At 53.2% G+C, this 14,335-nt stretch overlaps 1 protein-coding gene across 1 annotated transcript; it reads right to left on the reverse strand.

The window, feature by feature from the left end:
• Positions 1-991: 991 nt before the first annotated feature.
• LOC309808895 (NUT family member 2F-like) lies at positions 992-7,651 on the reverse strand. Its single transcript, XM_082629466.1, has 8 exons — positions 6,211-7,651; positions 4,884-5,012; positions 4,456-4,520; positions 4,158-4,349; positions 3,671-4,069; positions 2,927-3,354; positions 2,402-2,518; positions 992-1,886 (listed from the first exon to the last, which is right to left on the reverse strand). Exons 1-8 carry the CDS (start codon positions 6,894-6,896, stop codon positions 1,095-1,097), a joined length of 2,808 nt encoding a protein of 935 aa, XP_082485592.1. The 5' UTR covers positions 6,897-7,651; the 3' UTR covers positions 992-1,094.
• Positions 7,652-14,335: the final 6,684 nt, after the last annotated feature.

The following is a 14,335-nucleotide window of genomic DNA, read 5'->3' on the forward strand; positions in this document are numbered from 1 at the left end:
TTGATACCAGTACACACACATGTCCAGCCATGGGTGCAAAGGGAAGGGACAGTAGTTCTGGGGTGTCTTTGCAGACCCGTAGGCCCCTAACGCCAGTCCCCACAGCCACAGCCAGATGGGTCCTCCTCCCTCAGTTGAACGAGATGGTGCTGCACAGAAATCCCACAAGTTCCACAAAGGGGCCCAACTGTCCTTTCCCTTATACACACCTTTAACGGGTGCCCCATGAATTTCCCCACACCCATTCCCCTTGTTGCATCCTCATTGGGATTAAGAGGTAGCTGCCTCCACCACTCTCCACATTGCAATAATCCCAGTGGGCCTAGAGGATGCTCCCGCTACGATGAGGCAGACAGTCCTGTCCCCATGGCCAAGACTTTTCGTCTCTGGTCAGGCCACCCACACAGGAAACCCTAGATGAGCGGAGGGTCATCCCAGCGCTGTCGTCTGGCCGCTTCAGGAAAGCAGAGAGAAGCTCCATAATGACAAGGGCCGTCTCCAGGCTCCATCCTAGAAACTGGTGAGTGTCCAGAGGGCTGAAAGGCACAAGAGCAGCTCTGCCTCCCCAGAAGGTCCAGGGATGCAGAAGACGGTACAGATGCCCCAGAAGGGCCCTAGCCAAGCAGGCGTTAGAGAAGGGGCTGATGAGGGGGTCCCTGGGGAAAGTGAGAGCTGTGCGTTCCCAGGGGCAGCCTGAGGAGTCCTTGTCTATGTGGAGGAAAGGTGTGGCCACCTGTAGACCCAGAGCTCCTGTGACCTCCCTCATCCTTCCTTCCTCTCAGGATCGCTCTCTGTGGAGCAGCTCAACACCAACAAGATGACAGTGGCCTGAGAGCATTTCCCACGAAAACGATCTTTGTTCACAGTTTACATACATCACTCCAAAGGTCCTCCTCCCACCCACACCTGACCACACCCACCTCCCCCACCTCCCTAACCCCCCACAATCCCGCTCCCCCTCCCCACCCTGGTGGTCCTGCCCCCCTCCCTTCCCCCCACATCATCCAGGTTCAGCACTGGGAGGAGGAGGAGCCCCTAGGCTCCCCAGGGGGCTGCCCTGGGGCCTCGCCCTGGAGGGCCGGCCCAGCTGTTCCCTACTGGCTGCAGTGCTTCTTCCTCCTCTTCCCACGCTTCTTTGTGTCAAACGGGTCACGCTTTCTCTTTCTCAGCTGTGAGGGGCGAGCCAGCCCCAGAGCCAAGGCTGGCCTCCCAGAGACGCCGAGGCCAGCCCCGGGGATGGGCAGCTTCTCAGCAGCGGCTGGGCGTCCACACACAGCCCGCTTCCTCGACTTGGGAGCGGCTGGTGGAGCTGGGCTGAGGCCTCTTCTCTGAGAGGAGGGGGACTGGGGAGCACTCTGGGCCCCCCAACCTCCAGAGGAAGCCAGGGCTGAGACATGCGCAGGACTGACGGACATCCCGAAAGGCACCAGTATATGCTGAGAGTCTACGATGAAGACGCTTTGGAGCACCTCCTCGTTCTCACTGGACCCGTCCCCGGGCACTCGGGCCTCCCGAAGAGGAGAGGCCTTTCTGAGAACAGACGCATCCCTGGATCTCAGTAGAGGGCCAGTGCGCCTTTGACCCTGGGGAGGGGAGAGCCGTACGGGCCGGAATATAGAGAACTCCTGATGTCCTCCAGAGGGAAGAAAGACTTTGGGCCTGCACAGGGCAGTGTCTGTTTGGATGAGCCTATGAAGAGCCTCAGAATCAATCTCTGGTGGGCAGGCTTCATCACTGACCCCTAGATGGGGGTCTTGGTCGTGCCTCTGGGCACCTTGGCCGGCGTCGGACTCAGAAGGACTTGAGGCCATTCCGGGTGCACTGTGACTCGGGGCTGCCCGCACACCGTCGTCCTCTTTCAAGGCCAGGAGTCGTTTCTGCACCAGCTGGTAGGAGGGAGGAGGACAGTGACGGCTCCACACACACGTGTGAGAGAGGAGCACTGGGCAGTGGGACAATGGCCCTGGGGGGGAGGAGGGGACGGGCGACCCCAGGACTCGAATCCAAATACAGACACTGGCAGCCTGCCATCCTCCTGCAACTGATTCCCAGCTTTGTGACCTTCCCTCCCCTCCCGGCTCCCTATCCTTTCCTTCCTTTCACCCTGCACCGCACCCACCCCAGAACGGGCCCTTCCCCATGCCAGGCGTCCCAGGCAGGGGAGGGATGGACAGCGCTATGTGGCCCTCCTGTTCTGGGGCCCTACCTCTCCCCTGTTCACTGGGGTCCCTCCGTGCCCTGGTCTTCCTGGGTGTCCCTTGTGTCCCCTGTTCTACCGGGGATCCCTCCCTCCTCTGGCTCCCCTGGGTCATCTGGGTTCCCCTGTCCCCTGGATCACCTGGTGTCCCCCTCCCGTGGGGTCCCTGGCTCCCTGAGTGTCCCTCTCCCTCCCCTGACTCACTTCTTCGGGGGTGAGCCCTTCCTCCTGCTCCAGCTCCTTCTCTAGGGCCAAGAGATCCAGCTGTGGGTCTGGGGAAAGCAAATCTGCCAGGAATCCAGGGTGAATGACTGCCTCCACCTAGAACAGAAAGAAGAGGCTGTGAGCATCCTTGGCCAGGAGTGGCCTGTGAGACAAGAAGGCCAGGAGGGAAAGTGAAAAGCAGAGACCCACCCCACTCTCCTGCACAAGGCGGGGATGGTCAGCGCGCGCGCACACACACACACACACACACACACACAAACATGCACATACACAGTCACACACAAAAGAGCACATATACAGAGGCACAAACACAGACATAAAGGCATACACACAGATAGACACAAACATATACACACAAACATCTGCATAAACCTCCCCTAACACCAGGCTCAGGAACAAGGAGCTGAGCTTAAGTCCCAACGGCCTGAGCAGAACCCAGATCTTGGGTGCTGAGAGTTCCATGCCCTGGCATCTTGCAGACCCCAGTCTCCAGGCCTAGCCTACTTTGGTGACAAAGTCCTCCTGGGAACACAGCTTGTCAATGTAGCTTAAGAGATCCGGGTCCGAGTAGGTGCCGTCTTCTTCCTGCTGCAGCTCATTTCCGTCCTCTCCCCATTCTGCATCTGAGTCACCTGTGGCTGAGTGGACGGGCCCCACCAGCGCCTCCATGATGTCCACATACTCCCTCACAGCCTCAGGTGGAATCTCCTCGGGTGCCTTGGGCTCCGGGGGTCGCTGGGACCTGTGTGGCTTCGGGCGGGAGGGCTGGGCGCTGGGGCCGGACATCCTGGGAGCACAGGCTGAGGCAGAGCAGGAGGAAGGGGAGGAAGGTGAGGGGCTCCCGGTCCACCTCCTGACCACCGAGCGCACGCTGGTGAGGGCATTGTTGGGGGACATTGATGTGGGTGTGGGGGGGTCAGGACCACCTGAAGCTTCATGCACAGTTGGAGGGGGGAGGTAAGGGGGCATCTAAGAGTCACATGTAAGGAAGTGGGGAACCTCCAATTTTCCAGGGGTGTCCCCATCAAGCCCACTTCTTAGGCAGACTTTGTGTGCAGTCCTTTGACAGGGAGGCGTGAGAGAAGTTACAAAATTGACCAAGTCAATACCCCGTAGTGACAAAGGGCATCTGAGACCCCACCCCCCCACCCCCCGCCTCGGTGGCTGTTTTGCTTGAACGACCAATGCCCCTGTCTTGAAGGAAGATGATCCACATGGGAACAGTGGCCAACCCTGGGCCCCTGTTACCTGTGCGTTCAACTCCAGTGGGAACCTGGGTGGCTGGCTGAAGGCCCACTTTCAGGGCTGGGGGCCCCCGAGGATCCAGCTTCGGTGGGGCTGGAGGAGGCAGGCCCTGCGCGCACTGCATCCACTGCAACTGCTGAACCTGCATCTCCTCCTCTGCCTCAAATTCCGTGAACCTGGGGGGTGACGGAGGCACACGCCACGCTGAGAAAATGGCCTGGGTTCTGGAGCCCAACAAAGGCAGCCAAGAATGAGGGATTGGGAGAGGATGTGCCTTGGGGCTGTCAAGGCCCTGTGAGGTGCTGTCCACAGCAGAGAGCTGCTCCTGGAACTGATAGAAGATCTGGGACCCTTCCTGCCTCACCAGCACTGGAGAGCATTCAACAGCATAGAGCCAGGTCGCTGCATTGAACCAGGTCAACGGGACACGTGGCTGACCCAGGGGGCACCCTCCTCATGCCCCCCATCCAGAGCCACATGAAGGGCTGACAGCCGGAGGCTAGAACAGGCATGTGTTCCCCACAGGGGTCCTTGCCCAAATCCAGGACCCTGGGTTGGGCCTGAGAGTTCTGGAACGTAGACCTGGAGACAGGGCTCAGGAGAGGCTGGACGATGTGGATGCTGAGCTTAGAGGACAGGCCTTCCTTTCCTCTGAGAGGTGCTTGTTTGTTTGGTTTTGTTTCTTAAACCAAGGGGATTACCGTGGAGCAAACACTGGAAGGGCCAGAGACCCTTGGGCTGATGACAGCTGGCTTCCCCAGCCTCTTGAGGGATGCCAGGGTACCCACTCAGGCCACTTTTTGTGAGGAGAGGGGGTCCCAAATCGATGTCAGTGGCCGCCAGCCAGCCACCACTAAGGAAGCAGCAGGCTGGCGGGTGGAGCTCTTTCCCCGGCCCAGCCCATATGGCCGGAGTTGGACCCCTACTGGACTCACAGCTTCACCCTGCCCCGTCCTGAGACCTTCATGTGAGGGCAAGGGTAGGTCAAACTCAGGGGAGGGCAGAGCTCGTGGTGGAGGAAGGACAGAAGACCCAAACTCTCAAGGTGAGGGAGGGGTTTCTGGAGGACTGTAGGGCCTCTGGGCTGCGGGCCCCCCGTTCCGAGCGACAGCCCTTCTCCTTTGTCCTCTCTGATGAGCACCCCCACGGCCAGACCCTGCCCTCACCCACTCGCCTCACCCTCCACGCAGCCCCTGGGCCCAGGACGCTGACTCACTTTTGCGCCATCTCGTAGTAGATCATCCGGTCAGAGTTGCTAATGTGCTGCCATTCCTGCACGGCCCTGCACAGTCCCTCCTCCAGTGTCATGGTGGGCTTCAGGCGGGCCAGGGATCGAAGCGCTGGGCTGTAAGCACTCGGGGTCAGTCTCTGTGCCCAGCCCAGCCCCCACCTGCCTGACCCCACCCACCAATGTGGACCACACATCACTCAACACAGCATGACTGAGCAACAGGAGAGTGAGAGGCAGGTGTCCGGGAGAGCAGAGACAAGCCTTCCCGGCTACGGCTGTCACCACCTCACACTCCCTCGAGGATGACCATCCACTCCCAGGCTAGAGCTGGGACACTGTGCCTTGGGGAGCTCTTTTCCTCTTCAAGGCTGCCTCTTCATAATAAAAATCACCATCATTGGGCCTCCCTGGTGGCGCAGTGGTTGAGAGTCCGCCTGCCGATGCAGGGGATACGGGTTCGTGCCCCGGTCTGGGAGGATCCCATATGCCGCGGAGCGGCTGGGCCCGTGAGCCATGGCCGCTGAGCCTGTGCGTCCGGAGCCTGTGCTCCGCAACGGGAGAGGCCACAACAGTGAGAGGCCCGCGTACAGAAAAAAAAAAAAAAAAAAAAAAAAAAAAAAAAAAAAATCACCATCATCAATGAGGCGTGGCATGTGCCAGGCAATCTGCTGACACTTCATAGATTAGCCCAAGGAGTCTTCTGCACGGTCCTCTGAAGGTGAAGTGTGATTGTCCCCTTTTTACGAGGGACCGGAGGTTTAGGATGGAAATGCCTGCCACGCTCACAACTCTAGTGGGAGAGAGCCCATGCCCTTAGGAGAGCTCTACCATCACCCTGTTCCTAGTGGAATTCTCCACATCAACGAAGTCGAGGCGTGCATGAAGCGCTCTCCTGGGCCCCGCGCTCTTCCCCCTTCTCCGAAGTGACCTCCCCCGGCCATGTACACTCAAGTGCTGTATGAAAGGAGACGTCAGCACAGGAGAGTGTGGCATCCACTCCTTGGCTCCTCAACTTACACCACGACCCTCTCTGACTGCAAGTCTTCAGGCCATATTACCAGGAGAATCATGGAAGAGCAAGCTGGCTAGACTCACAGCGGGGTGGGGTCAGTTGAGATAAGGCACATTTCAGTCATGATGTCATGGACTGGCAGGCTCGCCCGTATGACCGACAGTGTGCCTTCTCATGGCGTGGACATCGCCCTCACACCTCGCTTCCAGTATCCCTAGAAAGCTAACCTGCGAGTCCATCCCCAGTTCCTCTTTATCTAAGAGCTCCGATAAGCTCATGACCCCCTGAGCGTTCACTCACATGAGAAAGCAGGAAAGAGCTTCTGCATCAGGACTCTGGGGAAGGTGTCTCCGGGCCAGTGGCTTGAGGCGCTGCCACCGTCGGAAGTTACTGTACACGCTCTGGTGGTTAGAGCAGTCCTCCTGCGAGGCATAGGGCTGGTTGGTGTCCAGGCTGCCCTCCCTGGAAGTGCCATGTGGCCATGGCCCAGAGTTCACTGGGCGAATGTTAGGGGCCATCTGGGCAGCTGGTGGTGGAGCTTGAGGAGGAAAGCCTGGGGTCCAGCCTCCCTTGCCAGCCTGAGTAACTCCAACAGCTGGAGCAGTCACAATGGTCTCCATCGCAGGGGTTGCTAAGAATATGGGTGCAGGACATGCAGCACTCCCGCTGAGGGCCCCTGGAGCGCTCCAGTTGAGGGGGCCCTGAGGAACGATAAAGGTCTGAGTCTGGGGGCCCTGCACTGGCCTCCCTTGTGACCTGACTTGTACAGTGAAGTTGCAAGCCCCAGGGGCACCGGGGCCACAGCCACCATTAGCCACCAAAGGCATCCTGGGGAAAGCTGGCAGCCGCAGGCTGCTGCCAGGAGGGAATGCGGGGGTGATGAGAGGTGGCAGGTGCTGCTCCCAGGGTGGCCAGTGCTGGGCGCCAGGAATGGGTGGAGGAAAGGACACTGCCGTGAAAGTAGACAAGGAGGCACCGGGGTTCATGGGGACATCCGTTCCCAGCAGTGCAGATGCTGTTGAGGCAAAGGAGAGGAGTGAATGGAGGAGGAGAATGGGCAAGTGGGACTGAGGCTTTCTGCGGCATCAGAGTGTAAATCTCCACAGATGAGAGACTCTTGGACAAGGGAAACTGCAGCGTGCAACTGTCTTCAAGTGATTTTCATGCCCTGACCTCCAGTTGAGAATTATTCCACTCGTGACCCCACGCCCATCCACCAAGCTCCCTGACCCCTGCCTGCCGAGAAGAAACTGCCTCAGCAAGCACTCACTTGGAGAGCCTCCCTAAGGCACACCCTGGCACCTAAGCCTCACAGGCTGTCTCCCAAGACCTGGAGCTGTGTGGACATCCGCTCTGTGAGAAATGCCCCTCAGCCGGCGTACTAGCAGGTAGGGGCCTTCTGCAAGGTAAGTTCTAGGCCCCCAAAGGCCCTTTGTGGACAGGCACTGTGTAAAATATTAGGGCCCCACCTCCTCCTCAGTCCTCCTTTTCCTGATGCTCAGTATAAATCCCCTCTTTCTTTCCTAGCCTCACAAAACAAAACAAAATGCTGGAAAATATCTCTAATGGAATCCTGATACAAACCCATGACACTGGCCCAGAAAGGACCTGCATCTCCGAACAACCCACAGCAGATACGTAACATGGGCCAGGTCCTGCCACCCCTTCCCCAGTGCCCAGAGTCACTGTCATCAGTCAGGAGTTCTGTTCCTAGGGGCTTGGCGTGGTCTGAGAAGTAGGCGCGTGTCCCTTAGCTTCTGTCATTTCACAGCCAGTGATGGCTGCAGAGGATTAAACAAGGGCCAGGGAATTGTCATGTTACATTGGTCGTGGGAGTATAGACTGCCTGTGGTCCTTCCCCTTCCAGCTCCCAATAACGGAGAGACAATCTGAGATGCAGGCATAAGCCAGATGCCATGGCGATCAAGTTGTCTGAAACACATCCCTGTTCAGGAGAACAAGGTACACACCACGGTGCACCTAACTAACCGGAACAGATGTCATAGGACGTTTAATAGTAACACAGAAGATCATCTTCCTGATCCTGGGCTACACTCCTTCCCCCTTTAAAAGAGGAAGCAGCCTTCATAGACGTTCCACCCGAACCAACCCCACTCCACATCTGTTCCCTGTCCATGAAGGAGTGACATGAAATAGGAACAAACTCTTCCTCTCAAGGCAGCCTGAGGGTCCACCATGAGATACTGGACAAGATGAAGTAGGTCTGAAGTACTGCCATTCCACAAAAGGAAGAACAATTCAGAGCAACTCAGGAACCTGAGCCCTCTCTTGGCTGCAGTTACACGTAACGGTTGCCCATCCCCTGTTGAATCCAAGGCAACAGTTACCTGAACTGACAAGTGAGCTCTGGGCTGGGAGGAGTGGACGAGGTGTGGGCTGCGGCAGTTAGAGTAACCCCCTGCCTAGCTCTCGGAGAGGACACTTCACTGCAGGTGTGGCCACACACAGCCCCATTGAATAGTTTTCTCACCAAGACCATCTCTCCCCACGGCCCCCTGAGATACACTATGCTCCTGTTCAAATCCCTTTGAAAGATATGGTGAGGCAAGCTTCAGGTGCCTCAGGAACACAATACAGCTCTAGGCTTTCCTCATGACCCTCCCTGTGTCACCACCAGGACATCACACACATCCTTACACACACGTTTCAAAGTGGCTTGTCTCCCTTCTAGAAAGAATCAGACTGCTGCCATCCTTTCTCCATAGCCAGGGCAATTCCTCTTGATCCACCTGCAACGACCCCTCCTCCCCAGGGCAGTCTCAGGTTTCTTCAGGCTCCCCAGTCTCCCCAGGTGAAATGTCCTTGTGCGTCCAGTGCTCTCTTCTCCCTCTACTTCAGTCCAACTAGGTGCCCACAGTTAAGTGTAACGTGTGAACCTGAAGGATGTGAGGATGGCAGGGTCTCTGAGAACACACCCCCAGCCTATAGGCTTACCTCCTATTGAAGCCATCCTGCAGGCTTGGGCACGGACTACTGCTGCCTGGTAGCCTCAATGAGAAAAGTCAAGACCAGGAGCCAGAGAGCGACCTGCTTCAGCAAACGCTCGGGATCCAAGTCAACGAGGGACACGTTTGAAAATAAACCGGAAAATGCGGGCTGAACCGTTCTGCGGTGGGGGAGGGGCAGAGGGCACGTGGGTCGGGGTGGGGTGGCGTGCGCTGGGGGGACATTCCACGAGGGCTCTGGCAGGTAGGCAAGAACCGGAAGTTCCTTCCACCTCCCACAGTGGCAACACAATTGGCGTGTGCCTCTTTAGGCAGTTTATAAACTGTTGTTTTGATTCACGGCACCGAGGTTGAACATGACAGTCCCTTCCTTTCACGTCTTTATCCATCAACCTAGGGTTTTTTGTTTGTTTGTTTTTTTTTTTGCGGTACGCGGGCCTCTCACTGTTGTGGTCTCTCCCGTTGCAGAGCACATGCTCCGGGCGCGCAGGCTCAGCGGCCATGGCTCACGGTCCCAGCTGCTCCGCGGCATGTGGGATCTTCCCAGACCGGGGCACGAACCCGTGTCCCCTGCATCGGCAGGCGGACTCTCAACCACTGCGCCACCAGGGAAGCCCTGGAGCTTTAATAATGAAGGAAAACTTAAATGATTTGCAACCAATAACTTCATACTAGAGGAATGGTGAGGCAAAATATTGTACCCAGGCACTCGAGAAAGGCAGGCTGCCTTGTTGCTTCCTCCCTTTGTTCAGTCATTCAGCCAATTATTTACAAGATTCTCACTCATAATTCTGATACAGTATTTGAAGGACTCTTCTCAAGGCCACTGATACAAAAACTGCACTGTGCAAAAATTAGCCAGTCCCAATTCTGCAATCACCTTTGTAATACTTCAAAATCCTACACCCCACAGACAGAGAGAATCAAATTAGCCCAAATGTAACTTGGGAAGACCAGTCACAGAAGGGAGTATCTAAAAGTCCTTTGGATCATGATCTGTGACTATTCCTGCACAGAAGGTGGGGGCGGGCATTGACTACTGAGAAAAAACATCTCTGGACATGCATCACAAGCCTCAGAAGACAGTTCATCTTCCACTCAATCACGAAACATTAAAGAAACGAAGAGAGACCATGTTTGTGTCTTGTGGAGTTTTCAAGTCTGCACTTGGAGGCGCTTAGTGCTGTTACATGTGAGGGGTCTTCAGAGGCATCCTGTTGAGTGAGAAATGCTCTAATCTTGATTTGACCAGAAAGCGGATCTGATGACTGACGTCTCTTCGGGAAGTATTACAAAGTCAGGGCAGTGAGTCCATCCCGCTACTGTTTTTGTTGTTGTTTTATTGTCAACTGAAATTCTGCAAGATATTATAAAAAAGGAGGGAGGGAAAATAAAATTGTTCCCATACTACCTGTTGAAATTGGCCCAGATTGTCAACCCTTTCTCAAAATTATTTTTTAAAAAAACCCCAAAACCGTACAAAGGAAACACCTGTGAACACTGAGAAAAAATATTCTAGTAGAGTAAATGCGTTGGAAAAACTCTAGGAACGGAGTCAGGAGACAGTATCTTAAGAGCGTCGCCAGAGAAGTTCCGCAGCTTGCCCGACCCTCTATTTCTGTCCTCTCCTGCAGAGACCTCCTAGGCCCGCGCACCCCGCGCCTGCACGCCCGCGCACGCCTGTGCACATCCACTGGGGCGGGGCTCTCGGGCACGCGGACCGCCGTCGTCCAACAGCTCCCGGCGTCTGCTGGGGCAGTTTGCTCCGGAAGACAGGAGCGCATGCGCGAGCGCGGAGGGTGGGGCCCCAATGGCTGTCCGGCGGGGGAGGGGCCTGTCATGGCGGCCTGTAGAGTCAGTTTTAGGAATCCTGAGGTAAGGGGTACGGGGACTTTTCACCCCTCAGGTGTCACCGCTCTGCACTGTTGTTCACCCTGTGGGTTATTTGTGCCCTTGTCCATGTAAGGAGACTCCCCACAATGTGGATTCACGCCCCCATAGAGCTCGATTCCCTTGAGATGTTTACCCCAGGATTATTGGCACCACTGGGGAGCCGGCTGCATGAAGGGTTCAGTGATTGCGGGGCCTACAGTGGGGGCTAAATAGTGTGTGCGAGCTATTAAACAGGTGCCGTTCTAGTCTGCGCGTTGTGAAGAGTACAAAAGCTAGAGGGAAGTTCTTGCGAGTTGAAAACCCTCATCTGGTTCCGAAGGTGTAGCTCAGGTGATTGGAAAATGAGTGAAGATGGAAGGAACACACTCATCGTTTCACTAGTGTCTTCCTTCTTATCATAAAAACATCAGTCAACACTTATGTTCAAACTGCATTCTTTTGTCAGTGATGCGAGCAACTTTGCTGAATGTGGTAATAAACATGTATTTGTAGTCTGGTGTCAAATCATGATTGATTTGCAAGCATAGATGGGGTCTGTACATATTTAATTGGTTGGTGGGAATCTGATAGGTAGTCAAATGTGTGGGTTGGTTTTGTCCGTGGATATTTGTGTTTGAAGGGAGGTCATGCCTGTGTTTTTGTGAGAGTGTGTAAGAGTGAGTGTTGTATTTGGAGGGTGTTGAGATGTGACGCAGGCCTACTCAAGGAGTTGGTGGTTAGGTGTTTATAATTTGGTGTTTGGGGAATATGTTTACATGTGTTTTTTTCACCCATGAATTTGGGGATTTGTGTGTGTGTAATGGTGGATTTGGAAGGATTATCTGCATATGCGTAAGGGCAATGTCAGGAAAAGTAGTGGTGTATATTACTTTGGGTGTCCAGTCTGTTAATTTTGTATATTTGGGGAATGTAGGCTGATCATTTGTGTATTCAGGGCATGTTGTATGGTTATGGGGTGTTTGTGGGTGTGCATGTTCAGGAGCTGTGTATGTATATTTGGATGTGTAGAGGGCAAGTCTGTGACTATTTTATGGGGCTGGTGGATGTTGAATGTGTAGGTATGTTGTGTTTGTATGATCGTGTATTCTGCAAGATGGCAGAGTTCATTCTGCGTGAGAGGTTGGGACTATGGGGTTATGTATACGCCAGTAGTGTGGTACTGTATGTGTATTTGGAACAAAGGGCGTATAGGGTGACATTATTGCCTATTTGTAGTGTACTGGGTAATTGTGGTTCTATTTGGGACTTGTGGAGAGTTGTGTGTTCAATGAGTTTGTGTGTGTACTCAAGGGGCATGGCCACTTGGAGGAATATTTGCTGAGGCTGTGCATTTGTAATTTTCAGTAGGAGCCTCTTAGGCTTATGTATTTTGGGAAGTGAGTGTATCTGATAGAGAGGTAGGGTTCTATGTTTCTACAGGGAAGATGGACAATTGCATTTGTATGTATTAGAAATATGTGATACGGGTATTTGTTAGTACTTGCATATGTGTGAGCTGGCTCCCGATAGCTAGGGATAATTTGATATATGGAAGTTGTTTCATAAATGGTTTGCTGGAGATATTTCCATGTATCTTACTTGTGTATTCTAATCCGTGTGCGTGTCCATCATCAGGTGCATGCATTATCAGAGTTTGTTCATAAGGTATGGAGTTGTTAGGAGTATTCAAAGTGTATTTCTTTGGAGAACGCTAGGGTGTCTATACATGTGTTTGGTAGGAGTAAGAGGTGGTCTGTCTATATATTCAGGGTGAGGGTAGAAATATATATATACACACACACACACATATACAGTTTGTATGTTGGAGTAGTGGTGGGGAGCTTGTATTCTGGAGAGGTAGCATAATGTATAGTGTTTGGGAGGGGATCCATATGTTCAGGGGTTAGGAATATTTGCATGTGTGTGTCCATAGGTGTGTGAGAATTGTGTATGTATCTTAGTAAGACTGCAGAGGTTGTCGGTGTTTTTCTGTTTTGAGTGTGTCTGAGCATTTGGGGTGTGTACTCATGAGTAGTTTGTGGATGTGTGTATTTGTGATTTGTGAGTGTAGCAGGAGGCTTCGAGTCCTCTATGTGTCTATTTCAAAATGTAATGCCTGAAGAATTTAGTGGTGTTGCTTGTATGTGTGTTCTCATATTAGTGAGGTGGACTTATATGTACAGTTGACCCTTGAACAACACGGGTTTGAACCACACGGGTCCACGTATAGTGGATTTCTTTTTCAGTAACTACTACAGGACTACTACAGGATCCATGGATGCAGAGCCACTGCATGGAGGGTTGGCGCCCTAACCCCCAAGTTGTTCAAGGGTCAGCTGTATTTGATAAGTATAGATTATTTGTGTCTGTGTGTGTTTTTGAGTTCCTGGGGCTTCTGGGGTATGTATTCTGTGGGATGTGAGAGTTTAGTTTGTGTGTTTGGAAACCAGTAGACTGTGTAGGTTATGTGTGTGTGCAGGAATCCTGCAGTATATGTATTTTAGGGCTGTGGGATTGCATATGGGTCTTTTTTTGGGTTGCACATGAGACAGTTGTGTACTTGGTGACCCTGTGTGCTTAGGTACTCAGTGTGTACATCTGGATGGCATATTGGTTGCACATGTTTGTTTTCAGGCCCATGTTGTGTGTGTATATATAGTTGTGAGAGTGGAATGTGAATATTCAGGGTGAGTAAGGTTTCATCTGTAAAAATTTAGGTAGTAAGAGGTGGTCTGTTTGTGTATTTATTCAGGGTGAGGGTGTGTGTTCAGGATATATATATATATATATATATATATATATATATATATATATATACATACATATATATATACACAAACACAAATGTATATGTGGTATCCTTTTGGTTATATATCTGTGGTGGGAGTTGAGAGTTCTCCTTGGGGTGTAAGTGGATTCTGTGCACATATTCACAGGAAAAGTTATGGGATGTGCTGGAACTGGTTCATACTGTCTTGGGAGAGTCAATGGTGCATATCTCTTCCCAGCTGTGTGTTTAGTGATGTCAGGTGGGTAGCTTGAAATTGGTCATGCTGGGAATATTTATACCATGTAGATACCATAAGTGAAGTCTTTCCCGCCTTTCTCGGAGAGCTTTTTATCAAGCACTTAGCAGCGTACCACTGATGTGCGTGTTTGGATTGTGTATGTATGAAGCAAGAATATTTGGGCATCGGTGGGTACGTATGGGACACTCATGTGAATTGTGAGTGGGGCATCTGGGGCTATGGGCCCTTGTATATGTGCATTGACCCTGGTAATTGTGAATCATTGCATTGCTCCTATCAGGTTGGTCTGTTCTTTAGGGCCAGAGAATCCCCATAAATGTTGTTGATTCCCAGTAGAAATCATGCAGATGGATACAGGGGTGTCTGTACCTTAGGCAGGTGGACACTCCTTCAGCATTTGTGTGGTCCTAGCGTCTGGGTCCCTAGAAGGGGGCGCCTGGCGGACAGATGGCCATGCAGAGCAGAACCTTCACAGGTGTGTTGTTGGCATGACAGGCAGCAATCAGAAAGTCATGGGGCTTCCTGGATAGGAGGTCAGATGACCAAGGGCTCTCCCAG

The sequence above is a fragment of the Mesoplodon mirus genome, assembly GCF_964341445.2.
Source record: "Mesoplodon mirus genome assembly, chromosome: 7".
Taxonomy (NCBI): domain Eukaryota; kingdom Metazoa; phylum Chordata; class Mammalia; order Artiodactyla; family Ziphiidae; genus Mesoplodon; species Mesoplodon mirus.